The sequence below is a fragment of the Pristis pectinata genome, chromosome 24 (assembly GCF_009764475.1).
Source record: "Pristis pectinata isolate sPriPec2 chromosome 24, sPriPec2.1.pri, whole genome shotgun sequence".
Lineage (NCBI taxonomy): Eukaryota > Metazoa > Chordata > Chondrichthyes > Rhinopristiformes > Pristidae > Pristis > Pristis pectinata.
Genome location: NC_067428.1, coordinates 34,292,504 through 34,312,157, shown reverse-complemented (window position 1 = coordinate 34,312,157; position 19,654 = coordinate 34,292,504). Strand labels below are relative to the sequence as shown.

Genomic DNA, 19,654 nt, shown 5'->3' with positions numbered 1-19,654 from the left:
CAGCCGCTGTATCGTACAGTTCAAACTCTGTAGACCCAGAGGCTGCTCTTGATTCCATCAGTGGGCACACCCCAATACACCAGCGTTGGTTGGATTCAGACTTCAAGGCTTCAGCAGAGAGACGGGGGCGAGGACTCCAGCAGACCGACGAAGTGCCACGGTTGGAGGCACAGGACACTGCAGAAACTGAAACCTGGAGCAACACAAAGTAACTCAGGGGGTCGGGCAGCATCCGTGGAGGGAAATGGACAGTTAATGTTTCAGGTTGAGACTCTTCGTTTGGACTGACTGTTGACATTTTGGGTAGAGACAGATGCAGTCCAGTTGAAGGAACTCAATCTGAAATGTTGACTGTCCATTTCCCTCCATAGATGCTGCCTGACCTGTTGACTTCCTCCAGCATTTTGTGTGTTGCTTGAGATTTTGTAGTTCTCCCCAACAAAGAGCCAGCAGGACTTTGAAGGCATGAGAAAAGGAAGTGGTAGATGGATGGGGATTTCCAAACAACAAGAAGCTGCTGAGTTCCTCAAACCTGCTCAACAGCTAAATTACATCCTGACTGATCTGCATCTCCTCTGGCCCACCTTTGCTCCATATACCTGCACTCAATGCCATCTTGATGAATTAGCAGAGATCTCATTGAGACATCCAAACTTCTGAGAGGGACTAAAGGCTGGATATCGAAAGACTGCTTCCTCTGCCTGGACACTCACAGGTAAGAAATCCCCCACTTACAATCTAGTTGAGAAGTTTCTTGAGTTTTGATGAAAGGTCTCTGACTCAAAGTGTTTATTAAATTTCCCTCATCACAAATGCTTCCTGACCTACCGAGTATTTCCAGCAGCCACAGGCTTTTCCTTTTGTGTCCTGCTCTATTTATACCTTTAACCAGGAAATATTTAGTTGTCAGTCTTGAATGACATTGACTCCAAGCATCCAAGGAGAATTCTGTCTTCTCTTCAGAAGAAAGCTTCTTTTAACTCATCACACACCTTTCTCATTTAATCTTCCAACCTTACAGAAGAAAACTGGTTGAAAAGCCAGCACTGACCTGCACGTCCCCACCTTGTATTCCCCGAGCACAGGAAATTCTCAGAACACCAGACTATTCAGCCCTTTGGTCTAGTTTACCAATTAGAACACAACTTATCTCCGACACCACCACCCAGCTTTTTGTGCCCTTAGTCACCTTGTCAAACAAAAATCAACTCTGCTCGTTCTGAAGATTTCATTTGACTGCCGCCTTTCTGTGGTTGGGACTGCCTGCGGTCTGTGTGAAAGGCTTCCTGACCATTCCTCGACAGGTCGGTGCTCCCCTTCACCAGCCAGAGTGTTTTCACACGTCTAACCGTGTCCTCCACACTCCTCAGTGAATGAGTCAGGTAGACTTTGGCCTGTAGTTATTTTTGCAGCTCATGCTGACGAAGTGCAAACATCTGGGGTCACGTTATACTTCTAGATCTTCCCAGAATGCCAGTTTCTATTTTTACTGCCATCAGATGATCTGCCACCAGGCTTCGTCCTTCAGAGAACAAGAGCAAAAACAGGAGATAAACATCAGCGGAACAGAAGTAGGCCATTCGGCCCTTTGAGACTGCTGTTCACACTTTTGCCTCCAGATCATACCCCCTCCAGCATACAGGTTTAATATTTTAACAATACCCTGGAATTGTGCAAATTATAACCCACAAATACAACAACGCTGTCAATTGATGGGCGAGGCTATCTGTTCCAGAAGTGTACATCTATGATAACAACAGGTAAGAGTTTGAGTTATGATTTACTCCTGACATAAAGGTGTTGATGATACTTTAACCTCATTCCAGGGAGTAATGAAAAATAAACCTGACTTGGCATCAGGCACTGACAGACGGGACAGTTTCTGGGCATTCCTGAGGCCATTTTATGCCATCGTCAGAATGCTCATTGTTATGCCCTGAAGTAGCTACCTCACTGAGCAAATTCCCACACAGTAATGACGAAGCTTCATCTGAGTCACCTCTTATGATAATGTATTAAATGTATAATAGTATCCTCATTGGACAATTGTTCCTAGATGCTCCCCACATCTGGAGGTGGGGATCTCAAACACACTGCCTGAGGGGGTGGTGGGAACAGAACCCTGGTCACATCTGGCAAGTACTTGTTGAGTTCTCAATGTGCTGCAAGCTACAAGTGGAGATGTGGGAAGTGTGTCCAAGGTGAAAAGCTTCTCAACCAGCAAGGACACACAAGACTGACAAACCTCCTTCTGTGCTGTATTTACGATCGTGTAATGTTCTGTCCTAAAGTCAACAGGAACCTCACTTGTGGTCAATGAGGATTTAATAATCTCAGTAAAAGCCCCAGAAATCTCCTTTGCCTCTAGATCCCACCCGATCCTGGGGATTTATCCACCTTTAAGCCAACTAAGGCATCGAGTACCTCCTCTTTATTTATGGAGACCTGCACTAGACTTTCACCCACCCCTTCACTGAATTCTCCAACTACAAAGCCCATCTAAAAGTATTCATTTAGAACCTCAGCTACACCTTCTGGCTCCAAATGCAGATCGCCCATTGTCCCTGATGGGCCCTACTCTTTACCTGGTTATTCTTTTATTCTTAATATACTTATAGAGCACCTTCAGATTAACCTTAATCCTATCTGCCAGTGATATTTCGTGACACCTATTTGCCTTCCTCATTTCCCTTTGAGCACCTCCCTACACTGCTTGTACTCCCAACAGTACTCATTCATCTTTCGTTCTCTATACCTGCCAGACATTTCTTTTTTCTCTTTATCCAACCCTCAATAACCTTCAACATCCAGGGTTCCCTGAACTTGTTACCCCTGGCTTTTATCCTTACAGGAACATATTGGCCCTGAACTCTTGTTATTTTGTCTTTGAATGCGCCCCACTGTGCAGGTGTAGACTTAACTGCGAGTAGATGCTCCCAGTCTACCTTTCCTGGATCCTGTCTTATTCTAACGAAATTGGCCTTCCCCTGATTTAAGATATTTCTGGTCTACCGCCATCTTTATCCATAACCACTTCAAAATACACAGAGTTATGGTCACTATCTCCAAAATGCTCCCAATGCTCCCTCCACTTGACCAGCTTCATTCCCAAAAGTAAGGTCAGGAGGTACCCTCTCCCTCATTGGTCTATCTACATACTGTGTCAAGAAGTTCTAATAAATGCACCTCAAAAATCCTGACCCCCCCCCCCCCCCCCCCCCAGCCTTTTACACTAAGGTAATCCCAGTTAATGTTTGGGAAATTAAAATCCCCAAGTACTATAACCCTAATTTTATTGTGTTACTGATATCTGCCTACGTATCTGTTCTACCTTTTGTAGACTCTCTAATATACCCCCAGCAAGGTGACCCACTGTTTGTGTTCGTAATCACTCCCCATAGGGCCTCGTTTGAGGAGCCTTATAGAATACCCTCCCCGAACAATGCAATACACCTGCCCTTCCACTCCCTCTACTGTCTCGCCTGAATGTGTTATACGGTGGGGTACTGAGTTGTTAGTCCTGCCCCTCCTTCAACCAAGCATTGAGTATCAACGTTGGGAAGTCATGTTGCTGCTGTATAAAAGCAACAAACAATCTGCTGGAGGAACTCAGAGGGTCGAGCAGCATCTATGGGGGGAAAGGAAATGTCAACGTTTCAGGTCGAAACCCTGCATCAGGACTGAGAGCGGAGAGAGAAGGTGGCTGGTACAAAGAGAGGGCGAGGGGTGAGACAGAGGTGATTGCTGGACTGGGGGGTGGAGGAGGGACGGTGAAGGCTGGAGGTGGCTGCTGGAAGGAGATGAGCAGGAACATGAAGGCTGCCAGTGCTGGAACCTGAGGAGTAAGGAAGGTGAGAGTGGGAGCCATTAGGGGACAGGTGAAGGGCAGAGGAAACCAGGACCAGATGTGGGTGGGGAGAGCTGGTGGGTGAAATGTGTGGGGAGTAGGTAGAGGTAACCAGCAGGAGGAGGGTTGAAATGAGTGATGGGGACTCAGGGGGTTGGAAAAGGGGACAAAAATACAGGGGGGGTGGAGGAGGATCAGGGAGAGAGGGCGAGAGGGGGTGTGGGGGGTGTGTGTGGGGGGGTGTGTGTGGAGGGGTGTGTGTGGGGGGGTGTGTGTGGAGGGGTGTGTGTGGGGGTGTGTGTGTGGGGGTGTGTGTGTGTGGGGGGGTGTGGGTGGGTGTGTGTGGGGGGGGTGTGGGGGGGTGTCGGGGGGGTGTGGGTGGGTGTGTGGGGGGGGTGTCGGGGGGGTGTGTGGGGGGGTGTGTGGGGGGGTGTGTGGGGGTGGGTGTGGGGGGGGGGGTGGGTGGGGTGTGTGTGTGGGGGGGGTGTGGGGTGTGTGAGGGGGGGGTGTGGGGTGGGTGGGTTTGGGGGGTTTGGGGGGTGGGTGTGTGGGGGGGGTGTGGGGGGTGGGGTGTGTGTCGGGGGTGGGTGGGGGGGGTGGTTGTGTGGACAGGACGAAAAGCAAAGGGGACCTGAAACTGGAGAATTCACTGTTCGTGCCGTCGGGGTGTAGACTGCCCAGGCGTTGTTCCTCTGGTTTGCGTTGGGCCTCTCCCTGGCAGTGCAGGCTGAGGGACAGGTCGGTGCGGGAATGGGAAGGGGAAATGAAGTGACAAACAATCGGGATGGTCACTGCGGACCGAGCAAAGGTGTTCTGTGATCCGGTCACCAAGTCTGCGCTTGGTCTCATCGATGCAGGAGACACATCGGGAGCACCGAATGCAGGAGACGAGGTTGGAGGAGGTGCACGTGAACCTTTGCCTCACCTGGAAGGGCCGCCTACGTCCCTGGCTGGTGGCGAGGGAGGAGGTGTGGGGACAAGGGCCGCACCTCCTGTGACTGCAGAGGCGAGTGCCAGGGGTCAGGAAAGGGTGGATGTGGAACGATGAGTGGACCAGGGAGTCACAAAAAGGTCCCTGTGGAAGGCGGAGAGGGGCAGGGAGGGGATGATGTGGCTGGTGGTGGGATCTCGTTGCAGCTGGTGAAAATGATGGAAGCTCATAGGGTGAAAGGTGAAGACGAGGGGAACCGTGTCTCAGTCTGTCTGGAGAGGGGGGGGTGAGGGCAGAAGTATGAGACACAGGAGATGCGAGAGAGGACTCCATCAACCACAGTGGAAGGGAAGCCATTTTCCTGAAGGAGGACAATTGGGAGAAAGGGATAGTGTCCTATCAAGGGACGGGGTGGGAGGGGGTGCAGTGTGGGTAGCTGTGGGAGTCAGTGGGTTTATAGTAAATATCAGTGGATAGTTTGTCTCCTGAGATGGGAGACAAAGAGATCTTGAAAAGGGAGAGAGTTAGAAATGGTCCATGTGAATTTGAGAGCAGGGTGGATGTTGGTGGTGAAGGTGATAAAATTGATGAGTTCTGCATGGGTGCAGTAAGTGACACCAACGCAGTCGTTGACGCAACAGAAAAAGAGTACCTTCAACCCCACCACCCCCCCCCCCCAACCTCAGTCCACCAATCACCTCTGGCCTGTCTCACCACTCCCCCTCTCCTCTTTATACAGAACACCTTCCCGCTTCCCTCTCAGACCTGATGCAAGGTTTTGACCTGAAACGTTGACAATTCCTCTCCCCCGCCCACAGGTGCTGCTCGACCTGCTGAGTTCCTTCAGCAGATTGTTTATTGCTCCAGATTCCAGCATCTGTATTGTCTTATGTCTGCAGCTGTATAAAACTTTGGTCAGACCACACTTGGGAGCACTGTGTGCAGTTCTGGTCACCGCCCATTACAGGAAGGATATGGAGGCTTTGGAGGGGGTGCAGAAGAAGTTCACCAGGGTGCTGCCTGGACGAGAGTGCATTGGCTACAAGGAGAGGTTGGATGAACATGGATTGTTTTCTCTGGAGTATCAGAGACTGAGGAGTCATCTGATAGAAGCAGAGACAGGGCAGACAGTCAGTCCTTTTCCCCAGGGTGGAAATGTCAGATACTAGAAAGCACAGATTTAAGGTGAGAGGGCGAAAGTTTAAAGGTGACTTGCAAGCTAAGTTTTTTTTTTACACAGAGAGTAGTAGGTGCCTGAAGCAGATACGATAGCAATGTTTAAGAGGCATTTAGACGAGCATACGAACAGGCAGGGAATGGAGGGATATGGCCCGTGCAGGCAGATGGGATTAATTTAAATTGGCATCACAAACAGCACAGACATGGTGGGCTGAAGGGCCTGTTTTTGTGCTGTACAACTCTGACCCTATATCATTAACCAACAGCCCAAATCACTACAATTAACATTAAAATCTACAAAGCATTCGCTGAACTTCATTCACCAGACCCAGCACAGCTGTGGCACAATTAACAAAAGTTTTTCTAAGACAAAGAAGGTAGAAAGAGACAAATATCTGTGAGGTGGCAGGTTTAATGCCAGACGACTACAAGACCGAAGCTTTGTGTGGTGTTACAGGCTTTAATATCCACAGGTGGTAGAAGGACAATATCCTGAAACACTCTGCATTCTGCTACTGAAAACTCTGTTGAAAAGCACATCCTGGATCAGAAAGCAATGGAATTTCCAGAAGTTGATTACCCGCCACACTGAGAAAACTTTCAAGCATGCTCATTTTTGGAAGAAAGTTGCTGTGTGAATTAGCACTTTGTCCTGTCTCCCAGTATCTTTCTGCCTCTGTTCACTGGAGTCCAGGGTAAGGGGTGCATGGGGGGGGGAGTGGAGGTTGGTTAAACTTTAACTCACTGTAATGAAGCAATCACCTCAGAGGTCCCCAGTTTAACTCAACCACATCTCAGACGGCCAACAAGAAGTTAAGTGTTGGAAAAACCAGCAATGTGCATCTGAGATTGAGGTACTTGTGTGGGGTTACTGTCTTGGCCAATTCAATGTGATCTCCCGGTCAGGTTAACGGGAGATGCCACCTTTCTGTCCTGTCCAGAGTTCCTGAAGCTCCACTTTGCAGCCGAGGTCTCGTAGGGCAGCTTTTGCCAGGTCCTCACAGTCCTGGTGAGTGGCCTTAGCCTGTCGTATCAGCACTTCTGCTCCCATCTCAAGGATCAACTGGGAAAAGTCAGGCTTCCGTACCACCAGGTTACGGAGCAGCACACAAGCCTGCTTCTGCAGACAGAACAGATCAGTCAGCGTTAACAGAAGTTCCCGTGAAGTCCTCCAATCCAACCCCTCCTCCAGACTGTGCACTCGACAGCCCCCCTCCTCTCCAACCCCTGCACCAGCAGCCCCAACAATGCTGCCCCACTGCCATTTTCATCATTAGCCATCCCTTAATCTCTCTCCTAATTACTTCTCCTCCCCCAATCCACATCCCTTCCCTTCCCTCTGTCATCCGCCCGCCCGCCCTCCCTCCCTCCCTCTTACCTGCACGTTTACTTCAGCTGGGTGGGACTTCATTGCCTGCAGTGCCATCAGCGCACCACCGCCCTCCATAATCACCCTGCAGTTTTCTGGCTTCCGCAGAGCAAACGTTCCCAGGGCTGCACAGCCCTGCTCACAGACCTGCACCAACAGAGGGGTGTGTAAGTGGCAGGACCTCGGCCTCTCCCTGCCAGCACAGCACAACATGGACTACCATTAAAGTCTTGGTCTTTCCACTTTTCTAGATGATGTAGGATGGTGTTCGGCCCATCCAGTCCATGTCATCTCACAGAACAATCCCATTCTCCCATTAATGACCCCTGTAAAGTACCTTCCACACATTCCCAGCAATTCTACTACTCACCTATACTAGGGGCAACTTACAGCAGCCAGTTAACCTACTGACCCACATATCTTTGGGACGTGGGAGGAATCCAGAGCACCCAGGGCAAACCCACCCAGTCATAGGGAGAGCGTGCAAACTCCACACAGACAGCACTGGAGGTGGGGAGTGAACCTGGTTTGCTGGAGCAGTGAGGCAGCAGTACCAGCTCTGCCACTGTGCTGGTCTTTGTTCGGCAAGATACTTGGCTTTTAAGGAATGCCAAGTGTGGGATGTAAACTTGAGTTATCAGCTAATGTATTTATTCGTCAAAGGAAGGCTGGATTCATTTGAAAAGCATTACGTAGCTACCGAGGATGGTGAGAGTAGTGACGAGATCGTTGGTACAATGGTAATACTAGCTGTTTCTGCAGCATCAATATGTCATCCTGTGAAAGTCCTAATGGAGGTTTGCAAATGTCTTTGAAACTTATCACCTTGAGAAATTACTTATAAACTGTATGGGCCATAACACCCATTCCCGAATTTTTGGGCCATTTGTAAGGTAGTCAATGAAGAAATGGCAAGTTGCTGGATACACAGGAGTGAAGTCTCCCCTCACCAAAGACCAAGGTGTTGAATGTGGGAATAACCACTGAGCTCAGATGGATGTTGTAGAATGTGAATGTCTCCGGTGGGGAGGTCAAAGCCTAGTTCCCTGAAAAGTGAATGCTGAGCAACAGTGAGAGTGGAGTGGAGATTGGCAGCACAGTGGTGCAGAGGGCTCAAGGCAAGATCAACCCAAACACAAGCAGAGATTGAAACACTAACGCAAGAACTAACAGAAAAGTTGCCGAAAATGTTGCTTTTGTCAGTGAGGATATTATACAGTCACACAGTCTGTTTCTTCTTTAATGCGAGATTATGGGAGGAGGGAAAACTGAGGTTAATTTATCAAAACTATCTTGCAGACAGTCTGATCTCTCCACACAAATCCAGTCACCTCCACAAAATGTAGCCAGCACCTGCATCACCAGCTCCTGCAGTTTGAGGGAGCAGAGAGGCAAATCACGAGGGCAGCACGGAAGTCAATCCATAGTCCATGGAGAAACTTCAAAAACTAGTTCAAAAACTGCAGAGGGTAATGTAGTTTTAACGTCTGGGTATCCCGAAGCAGAGAATTGGCCATTTGGAATCTGAAGCAGTCCTGCTAATTAGGGTTCTATAAGCCTTGATCTACAAAATATGCATGTTAATGTAAAAAAGTTTAATGTTTTGCCTGATTTTGCTAGTGATTACACTAAAGAATGGAGGTGGAACAGTTTAATTGATGCAATGAAGTTACAGCATAACTCATTACTGCCACCCACTGGACACAGGGCAAGCTTGTGTTAACACTGTAAGTCAGCGGCTTTTCATGGGAAACTGTAACTGTCATGTAGAGTCCTTGGAACTAAACAATACACGGGCAAATGAAAGAACATTAAATATGGCTGGTAATGACTCTGTTTATTGCAAGGCAAGTTTTGACATCTTTGAAAGATGTGGGACAAGCCAAAACGTTAAGCCATGTCTTTATTGGACTTTATTCCTTGGAGCGTGGGAGACTGAGGGGTGACTTACAAAGATGTATAAAATCACAAAGAGCATAGATAGGTTGAATGGCCAGTGTCTTTTTCCCAGGCTGGGGAATGAAGAACTAGAGGGCATAGGTTTAAGGTGAGAGGGGAAAGATTTAAAGGGGACCGGAGGGGAACTTCTTCACACGGAGGGAGGTGCATATATGGAATGAGCTACCAGAGGAAGTGGTAGAGGCAGGAACAATAACATTTAAAAGATACTTGGACAGGTACGTGGACAGGAAAGGTTTAGAGGGATACGGGCCAAACAGGACCAGCTCAAGATGACAACCTGGTCAGCGTGGATGAGTTGGGCCGAAGGGCCTGTTTCCATGCTGTATACCTCTGTGACTCTGTCACATCAGTAACACATTAGCCTGGACTGAGCCTTTTGAGTATGGTCAGGCAGTAGTTTGTTACTGTGGACTTGCACCAAGAGATTTGGCAGATTCTATGTACCTGCAAGAATAATTCTGAGAAATTAATTTCCCCTCTCAAAACCTCACATTAAGGTGGAGAACTTTGGCTCCCTTCCCCCGCTGCACACCCAATTTCCACTGTGAAAGCTCTGTACCTGTGGGCTTCCCATGTGACGGTTCATCGCCAACACAATCAGGTCCGTTCCACCAGCATTGATGATCGCATCTTTAACTTCGTCATTACCTGCAACAGCTCGAAATGCACCCAGCACCTGCCTCACCAGTTCCTGCAATGTAGGGGAATGGAGAGACAGAAAAGAAAAGCCAGTCATCAAAATTTCTGCAACAGTGGTGCATGTGTCGTAACGACAGGGGCACTGTGGTGGTCAGCAGGAGCACACTGAGCCTCAGGAGTAGGGGCCAGTACATTAGCACCTGTACAGATTGAGTTACCAACTTCATAACCTGCCAGCATAGGCTGAACAGGGGCTGGTGCCTCCCTCCATAGGGATGAGGGCTTAAGCATTCTCCAGGTAATTTAGAGCCAGGCATGGACAGTGCACTCATCCTGCTGGTCTTGGAGCACACGGCTGTCGAACAAGCAACTGGTCAACTGTTGATTCCAGGCACAGAACCAAAGATCCCGTCCAAAGTTCCTCAGTTCCTCGCACCCAGGGACCACCACCTATGCCTTCCTTTTCCTTTCCAGATTTTGGTCTCCATCTCTTTCCTCTCCACACCAGCAGACCCCAGCCACTCTTCAAACACTGCCCAGCCACCTATCCTTTCCTTTTACTCCAACACCAGAAGTACTTTCAGCTGCCAAACCACTACACTCATACTCCGCAAAAGCCATTTCTACTGCTCTCCTTTATCTTCCATTGGTCTGCATTAACGACTCGCTTTGAACCAAACTTTCAATCCCCTCCAAGTCACCCTCTGCTGATGTGCTTGGGATATTTGTTAATTGAACTTTAAATACAATTAAATAAAAATATTGCATGTAGGACTAATCACATTACTCAGTCGCATGCTAGAAAGTCTGAATGCCCTGCCTTCACCGATATGGACACAGCACGAGTGTGTTCCTGAAGACCTTCCTCAACCAAGTTTCCAATGCTTGAGAGAACTGCTACACATTAAATTGATTCCTTAGCAGAAGAGGTCTGAATTACTACCTGAGCCACAAACATAGCCTTTGGACAATCCCACAAACAGAAACATCCTCTCTGTATCTACCCTATCAAACCCCTGTTAATTCTGAGGCCCTCTATCAGGTCACCTCTTATCTTGCTTTCCTACAGAAAGCAGTCCTGGAATGGAAGGAGCTGTTCCGCACCCGATGTTCGATGCAGTCGGCCAGCAGAGCTACCATGAAATTCAGACCGCCCAGATCCACAATGTCCTGGCAGAACTCATTCCTGACAGCAAGGCGCGACAAGGTGGAGCACAGCTCACTGAGGACCGAGGGATTTTCTGTGAAAGCTGAATGGGGGAAAATAATTGCATTTATAAAGCATCTTTCACAATGTTTTACAATCATTGCATTGTTGCAATACAAGTATACAGGCCAATCAATTTATGCACAGCAAACACCCACAAACTTCATCACTAATACATGTTATTTGAAACCCAGTTACAGGCACTGCCATGCCTCTGTTGTAGAACGCACTGCATGATGATACTTAATCATGTGTACAGAAAGATCCTTAGGTTATGCTAATCTTGAGCTAGATGATGTTTGTGGTTACAGATGACTTTGGGCAATGAGGTCAGAATAATTTCATACAGATAACAGAGCTTAAATGCACACACACGAACACTTTACTCAGAAGGATAACTACAGGAAAGGTTAGATACAGAATAGAGCTCTGAAGCAAAGTCAAGGCATGGAATAGAGGGGCCTGTGACAGAATGGATAAAAAACTGACTTAAGTAAGCCTGTTCTTAAGACTGGTGGGTGGTGAGGAGGGGTGTACCCCAGGGGTCAATGCTGGGCCACTGTTTGTTCTATAGATATTAATGACTTAGATATGGGTGTGCAAGATAAACTTTCAAAATTTGTAGACAACATCAAACTTAATAACAGATTGCAAGAAGACCTAGTTAGACTAGCAGGATGGACAGACAAGCAGCAATTGACATCTCATGCAGAGATGTATTAAGTGAGACATTTCAGCAGAAAGAATGAGGAAAGACAGTATCCAACAGTTCTACAGACGAGCAGCAACAGAGCACCCTGGAATTGTCAATGTGGCAAGACATGTTGAGAGAATTGTTGTTAAGCACATGGAATACTGTGCTTAATAAACAGATGCAGAAAGGAGAAATGCAGAGACTTTATAAAGCTCGAATGAGGCATCCAAATCCAATCACTAGAATTTAGAAAAGATTTACAGGAGTGAGGGATTTCAGCTACCAGGTTAGATTGCAGAAGTTGAATTGTTCTCTTTGGAGCAAAGTTTGACAGCAGATTTGATGTAGGTGTCCAACAGTTAAAGGATAAGGGAACACTGATTCAAAGTGATGCTGAATGATGCACTGGGATAATGTGCAGAAAAACATTTTTATTTTCAACACAGTCGTGATGATCTGGAACTCACTGCCTACAAGAATGGTGGAAACAGCGTTTTGAAAAGGAACTGGATTGGCACGACAGAAAATCACTGGCGGGAGTATTGAGGGAGAGCGGAGGAATGGGTCTGACTGATTGGTCAACAGGAGCTGGTGTGGGCTTAAAGGGGCAAGGAACTTATGAGGTGTAATGATTCTCTGTTCTACAGTGTCCCATCAAGCAGTGCACTGAAGACTGACATCCTGGAGTCTTGATGTAATTAAGTTTTATCAGTTCTAAAACTGTGCTGACTGGAGCTACTGGAATTTTCTCATTCAGTTGGGGTAGGAGAGATTGATCATATTCTGGTAAGCAATTTAATTCTGGGAAATGAAATACTAATGCTTTGAACATTAGTATAAAGTTCCCTCAATGGTCTCATTAAATCCCTCTGCCACTGTCCAGCTACAGCACAGAGTGGATAATAGGGTAGTGTAAAGAGAGATTGACTCAATATCTAACCCATTTTTTGTCTTTTTCTCTACTGAGTCTAATCCAATGTTGTCCCTGCCCTGGCAGTGAATCACAGGACAGTGTAGAGAGCTTTACTTTGTTTTTAACCTGTTTCTTTTTTTTGTGTGTGATAGGATAGTGTAGAGAGAGCTTTACTCTGTTTTTAATCTGTTTCCTTTTGCTTTTTTGTTTGATGGGAGAGTGTAGAAGGAAACTTGTTCTATATCAAACCCGTTTTTTTCCTGTTTTTCTCAGATCACTAGCAGAGATTTTGGTGGCAATTTTAGTTGACAAAGCAGTGGCTCAGTGTGGAGGGAACTTTACTCACGCTACAGCCTTTCCCGAGGTTATTGCTCGTCAATAGATGAATGTGCAGGCTGCTGCCTCCTACCTTTTGCAGCTTCGATGACGACTCGGAGTCCATCGTTCTCCATCACTATCATCTTTGCGTGATCGTGGGCGCGGCCAAAGGGCACTCGGATGTCGTCGTCATAGGTCATGACCCGCAGGGCACAAGCTGCCTCTCTGACCACATCGGCACTGGTGCCGTGATCCACAATGGCACCGGTCAGCAGCGGCAGCACCCCGCGCTGCACCAGGTCTTGCCGGTTTTGCTCATGCTTCAGGCAGCTGTAACGGATGGCACGGATGGTGGCTGCGTTCAGAACAGCGTGCTCTCGGTGCTGCTGCAAGATCTCTAGGAGGAGGTGCTGGCCCTCCGAGTCCAGCAGGTCCGGCTGACCATCCAGCAGGGCAGCCAAGGCCTGGACTCCCTTCAGCAGGCCCAGCTCGTCGGACATCAGTGCTCTGCAGGAGGACAGCACCGTGGCGTAGGCCGACTTTTCAGCTGCCAGATGGCGGTGAGCAAAATCGAGACTGCACTGCTCAGTGAAACTAGTCAGGTGATCCCCCATTTCATCAAGAGCCAAGACACCCAGGGCTTTTTGAAGTGCATCCAGGGCCTACAAACACACAGTCAACAAATTGGTATCTCAACAACACTTGACATTTATAAAGAACTATTACCGTAATAAAACATCTCAAGGAACTTGCAGACAAAATTTTACACACAGGTGTCAGGAAAGGGTCAAAGTCGTAGCTCAAAGGAACATCTTAAAGCAGCGATTGGGAAAGGAATTCCACAATTCCGTAGCCCCCAGTGCCTTCAGCTTCGTATGGAAAGCACAGGAGGATGATGATGGCAATATGCAAATGAAAATGCAAACAAATAGTATTTTATGTTCTGTTAGAACACCTCAAAACACTATATACATTACGGAACTTCTGAAATGCAGTCAGCTGCTTCAATGCAAGAAATGATGCATTTTGTACACAGCAGGTTCCCACAAACAGCAAGGTGATGACGACCAAATAATCTGATGTCAAGGTCCCAGACCTTTACTGAAATGGTTCCAGGATGAAAGATTTCGGCTTCAAGGTTAGACTGCAGAAGCTGGAGTTGTTTTCCTTGTAATAGAAACAGCTGAGGTGTGATATAATGGAGGGGGAAGAGATGGTGACACAGGATAAAAAGGAGTTGCTTCCATTGGACAAAGGATACCAAAGAGACTCAAGAAAAATGTTCAATTCAGAGAGAAGTTATGACTTGGAATTCATTCTCCTTATGGGTAGCAGAAAGGGAACCAATGCCTTCAGAAGGCAACTGAATAGGGAATTGGGAATGAATATTGCGTAGGGCCATGGGGTAAGTGGGAGGAGGGATTTGACAGGATTGCTCTATTTAAGTGAACCAAATGGCTACCCTTGTGCTGTAAAATTCTATAATCCTTTCTGTTAAGAGAGGGTTCAATGTCAGCCAGGTCATTGGGGAGAAGGTTTCTATTCTTCATTGGGATGGTGGCTGTGGGTATTTTACATTCACGTCACAGGGGCTTGGTTTAACACATCAATTGAAACACAGCAACTCTGACAATGCAGTACTCTGTCACTAGTGCACCCCATCAATCAGTCAACAGGAGTGAGATTTGAACCTGGAACCTCTGAAGGCAAGAGCACAGGCTGACAACTGAGGAGTAAAAGGAGGGGAAAGCTAAGGACACGGAAAACCCTGTGTGGGAGGGATAAAGCATTGCAGGCTGGTGTCAGGCAGGAGCATCCAGTGAAGCTGGCATTACAGAAGAGAGGCAAAAATGAAGAGCTCATCTCCATTAAAGACAACAGGGACATTGAGAGTGACCAAAGTGATGTGGTTGCAGTAATGAGGAAATGCAATTATTGACTCCGATCACAGCAGTCTCAGTACAACGAGAAACTTTACCAATGGGATATACAGCTAAACTGGTGGAAGTGGTAAACTCACAGGCTTGATCTTTAACTTGTTAAAGATGTAAAAGCAATTAGTGATGAAGCAACAGCTGGAGTGTTGAAGACGGACGTTTTGAGCCAGATAGGGAAGTGACAACGTTGTCGCTGGGTGCGGAAACAGGATTTATGTGAATGAGACTCGGAGTCAGACCTTTGGTTGGGACGGGTTGGAGAGGTGAAAAATTATTTTTAAAAAATGGAACTTACTTTCAGGAGAGGAAAGGTTGGCACAGAAACAACTACAAGGTGAGTTTTATTTTTTATCTTTAATGGGTTTAAGTTACACGTGAAACCTACTCCCTGCGCACACTTCATTACCTGTAGGACATGGTGCTTCGAGTTGCTGCCTTTGGATGTAAAATTCTGCACAGTTTTCACCACATTGACAAGATCAACACCTGCAGGGAAATAGAAACAGAGGAAATCAAAGGTTTCTCACAGAGAGGCTGTTTTACTGAGCAACTTCAGTGTGTGCCTGGTCCAATAGGTATTTGTGCAATCACTTTACTCTGAACATTGAAAGCTGACCGGTTGCATCATGGTCTGGTACAGTAATTTGAATGCACAGAAACCTAAGAAGCTGCAGAGAGTAGTGGATCACGGGCACATCCCTCCCCATCATCTGTGGTATCCACAGGAGGCGCTGCCTCAAGAAAGCAACATCCATCATCAAAGGTCCCCCACCATCCAGGCCATGACATCTTTTCATAGCTACCATCGAGCAGGAGATACGGAAGCCTGAAGTCCCACACCACCAGCTACTTCCCTTCAACCATTTGGTTCTTGAACTAACTGGCACAACCCTAATCACTAGAGTTTAGCAACACTATGACCATTTTGCACTAAAATGTACTTTTTTTGTCCTAAATGTGTGCTGTCTTGTAAAAACTGTGTTTAACTTGTGTTTAATTTATGTAATGCACCTGTGTATACAGGTACCTGTGCACATGACAATAAACTCGACTTTGACTTTGATAAACTTGACTTTACTTCATCAACATCAAAAAATGCAGATGATGGAAATCTGAAATAAAAACAGAAAATGCTGGAAACCCTCAATAGGTCAAGTAGTATCTATTGAAAGAGAAAATTCATCAGAACTCAGAAAGAGAGAAACAAGTTTGTGTTAAATTACAGGGAGGGCGAGGTGGGGCTGGATAGGACAAGGGGAAAATGCAAATCATCTGACATACTTGGGTCTTTGGTGATGTCTGTTTAGCAGATTTTCCAGAATATTGGATGTTATTCTTATTAACATCCTGACACTTTCATTTCACTTTTACATGTTAAAAAGTGGTACCATAGATATTCTAGAGAAACCAGTGAGTTTACGGGAGCAGGAAACAGAATCCTGGTGAATTTAAAAGGAGCTTGGGAAACAGGGAGCCAGTGAATATAAAGGGAGCACTGGAAAACAGAACCCAGTGAGTTCACAGACTATGAAATAGATTGCTGGGTTGAAAGGGAGCAAGGGCAGCAGAGCTCGAGGTTTTAAGTGGAAAAAATAAAGACATGGTGTAAAATGAACAACACTTGGCAATTCACTTCTCATTTTGGCAAAGTAGAAGGGTGCACTTGACCAGGCAACTGATTCAGTTACTGACTCTCATCAGTACGACAGATGCCCCATCATCAGGATTTCCAAACAATCAGACACCGGATTATAGGAGAATTTCTGATAGGGCGAGGCCAGAGGCACCATGCTGTAAAGCTACTGCTGACGCCATCCAGTCGATAAGTTAAAGAGGATGGTTGGAAAGAGAATATAAACAAAGGGGCACAGAAAGGCTGTGAGACGCAGGACTGTAGGAAACGCCCATTAGGTCAGGACATGCCAGTGCGCAGAGAAAAACCAAGTCAATGTTACAAGCAAAAAACAAACTGCTGAAGGAACTCAGCGGGTCAAGTAAAGGGGAGGGGTGAGACAGAGGCCGGTAGGTGATAGGTAGACCAAGGAGGGCTGGGGGATGATGGGCAGAAGGAGACAGGTGGGGAGAGGACGGGTAGAGTTGAAGACAGAAGCAGGTGGTGATAGGTGAAAGCAAACAAGTAAGAAAAAGACAGATGGAACAAGATGGGGAGGATGATGAGCACAAACACAAAGGCGGCAAGTGCTGGAATCTGGTAGGTAACGAAGATAACAGTGGGAACCATTAAGGGAGAGACGAAAGGCAGATGGAACCAGATCGGGGAGGAGATCTGGTGGGTAAAGTGGGGGAATAGGTGGATGGAAGCAGGTGGGGAAGGGGGACAAAAACGGATGATGGGAGGGGGGTGGAGAGTGGGTTGGGGGGGGGGATAATGGGAAAGGGAATAAAAAAATGGGAGGACCAGAGGTGGATTGGAAGGAAGGAGAGGTGGGAACAGAAGAGATAAGGGTTACCTGAACTGAAAGATCCAATGTTCAGGCTGTAGACAACAAAGGTGGAATTAGAGGTGTTGATCTTCAAGTTTGTGTTGGGCCTTACCCCGGCAGTGGATAGACAGGTTGGTGAGGGAATGGGAGGGGGAGCAACCGGGAACTCTGGATGGCCACTGAGGACAGAGCATAGGTGCTCTGTAAACCGGTCACCTAGTCTGCGCTTGGTCTTACCAATGTGGAGGAGGCCACATCGGAAGCCAATATTACAGATGGATAACTTAGAGCAGAACTAGACAATTCTAAAACGAACAGAGTTCTCTGAAATCGATTAATTCAAAATCAAGTTCCAAAGGCTGCAACCTGCCTGGTTGGAAGATGATGTGTTTCACAAACTTACGTTGGGCTTCATTATAAGAGCACGGAGACCACTGACAGGTCAGGGTAGGAGTGGGATGAAGAATTAAAGTGGCAGCTCTGGATGGCCCTGCTGACTACACGCAAGTACCCCGCAAAGATCACCCAAAGTGTGTTTGATTTCTCCAAAGTAGAGGAGGGATTAAAAAGAGGGAGAGCGGGAATTAAAAGCTTTATGTACCTTGTGATTCAAACTGTTGTATTGCTTCTTTCAAAGCCTCTTCTGGCTCCATCTCAAACTCAATGATGTTTTCTTGCACCGCATTATCAAACGTCTCCTGAGTAATCCGTCTGCTCGCCATTCTTCCAGAACTTCACTTACAACAGCTGTGACAAGATTTAAAACTAAATGTACATGAAGGAAATGTAAACATTTGTTTTTCTTTAAATTTTGAAGACTTAATTGGGACACGTATGTAAAATCTTTCTTCAAACATTGCAGGGTAGATATTATGAAGCCTTTCATTTCAGACAGCCATCCCTACTGGAACATAACACCGTAGTATGCAGTGGGAGAGGGAAGGGAACATCTAGTCCGAATGCCAGTTGGTCATCATCGTTCACATAGCTTACTCCAGTCTGCCATGGCTTCGAGATGCAGAAATTTAATTTCCTGCAATTCTGGTTGGCACAGTATAGTAAGGACGTGATTGTGCTGGAGAGGGTGCAGAGGAGATTCACCGGGGTGCTGTCTGGGATGGAATGCTTCAGTTATGAGGAGAAGCTGAGTTTGTTTTCCATGCAGCTCTGATTACAATATTATGAAGGCATAAACATATCCCCATTGCAGGGGTGTCTAAACCCGAGGGGGTGTGAGGAATAATTTCTGCACCCCCAGGGGGGCTGGAGTCTGGGCACCGCACTGCCTGAGGGGGTGGTGGAGGCAGAGACTCTCAGCATTTAGGAAGAATCTGGACCAGCGCTGGAATCCCAAGGCAGAGAAGGCAACGGACCGAGTGCTGGGCAGTGGGATCATTGGATAGGTGCTGGGTGGTCAGCACGGACGTGCCGGGCCGAAGGGCCTGTGACCGAGTCCTCACAGATCTCCGGTTCCCACGGGGCATGTCGCGGGGGCACACACAGAGCAGAGGGGCCGAGCGGCCTGCTCCTGTCTCTGCCCCGGGGGGGGGGGGGGGGGTGAGGCCGGGCCGAGGGAGGGGCCGCACGGCGGACGTTTTACACCCCGGCAACGGGCCGGGATTGAGAGACGGTCCCTGGGCCGGGCGGCTCCTTCCCCGACCCCGGCCCACCGCCCGGGACCCCCGCCCGGCCCCCGGCCGCTCCCCCGCTTCACCCACCTCAGCGCCGCCGCCCCTCCATGCGCCGCACCTCTCCCCTTCCCCCGCCCACAGGGTCTCTGTTACCACGGCAACATCGCCGATTCGTTCCTGCCTGAGACGGAACTCTTTCCCTGCGCACCCACTTCCGGTAATTGACGTTATGTTACACGGACATTTTGACTGGGAAGCGCAGGCGGGAGGGCGCGTTTTGTGTTGGTTCCGTCCTGCGGAGCCGCCCGCGCTGCCTGTGTCCACTCCAACTCCTGCAGCATTAAAACTAGGTTCGTGACTGAGAATAACTCTTTGCATCATGAAAAAAAAGCATATTTGCGTTGTGCTGAAGGACCTGCTTTCATTGCTGGATGACTATTTACAACCTAAACCACAGAAACGAGTGGCTGCTGATAGTTTGTACCCTCTGCACAATCGAAAGTGACCACATTTTGTAAACTATACCTGGCAACGCGCAGCTGGGGAGTGCAGCAAAGTTAGGACAAGTTTATTGCCATGTGCA

The 19,654-nt window shown here is 47.7% G+C and overlaps 1 protein-coding gene across 1 annotated transcript; it reads right to left on the bottom strand.

Moving 5' to 3' along the window:
* Positions 1-6,351: 6,351 nt before the first annotated feature.
* On the bottom strand, positions 6,352-19,275 carry armc6 (armadillo repeat containing 6). The gene is made up of 8 exons (XM_052037862.1): positions 19,159-19,275; positions 18,042-18,187; positions 15,403-15,482; positions 13,151-13,721; positions 11,032-11,177; positions 9,848-9,979; positions 7,336-7,473; positions 6,352-7,077 (listed from the first exon to the last, which is right to left on the bottom strand). Exons 2-8 carry the CDS (start codon positions 18,160-18,162, stop codon positions 6,865-6,867), a joined length of 1,401 nt encoding a protein of 466 aa, XP_051893822.1. The 5' UTR covers positions 18,163-18,187; positions 19,159-19,275; the 3' UTR covers positions 6,352-6,864.
* Between the last annotated feature and the right edge of the window lie 379 nt (positions 19,276-19,654).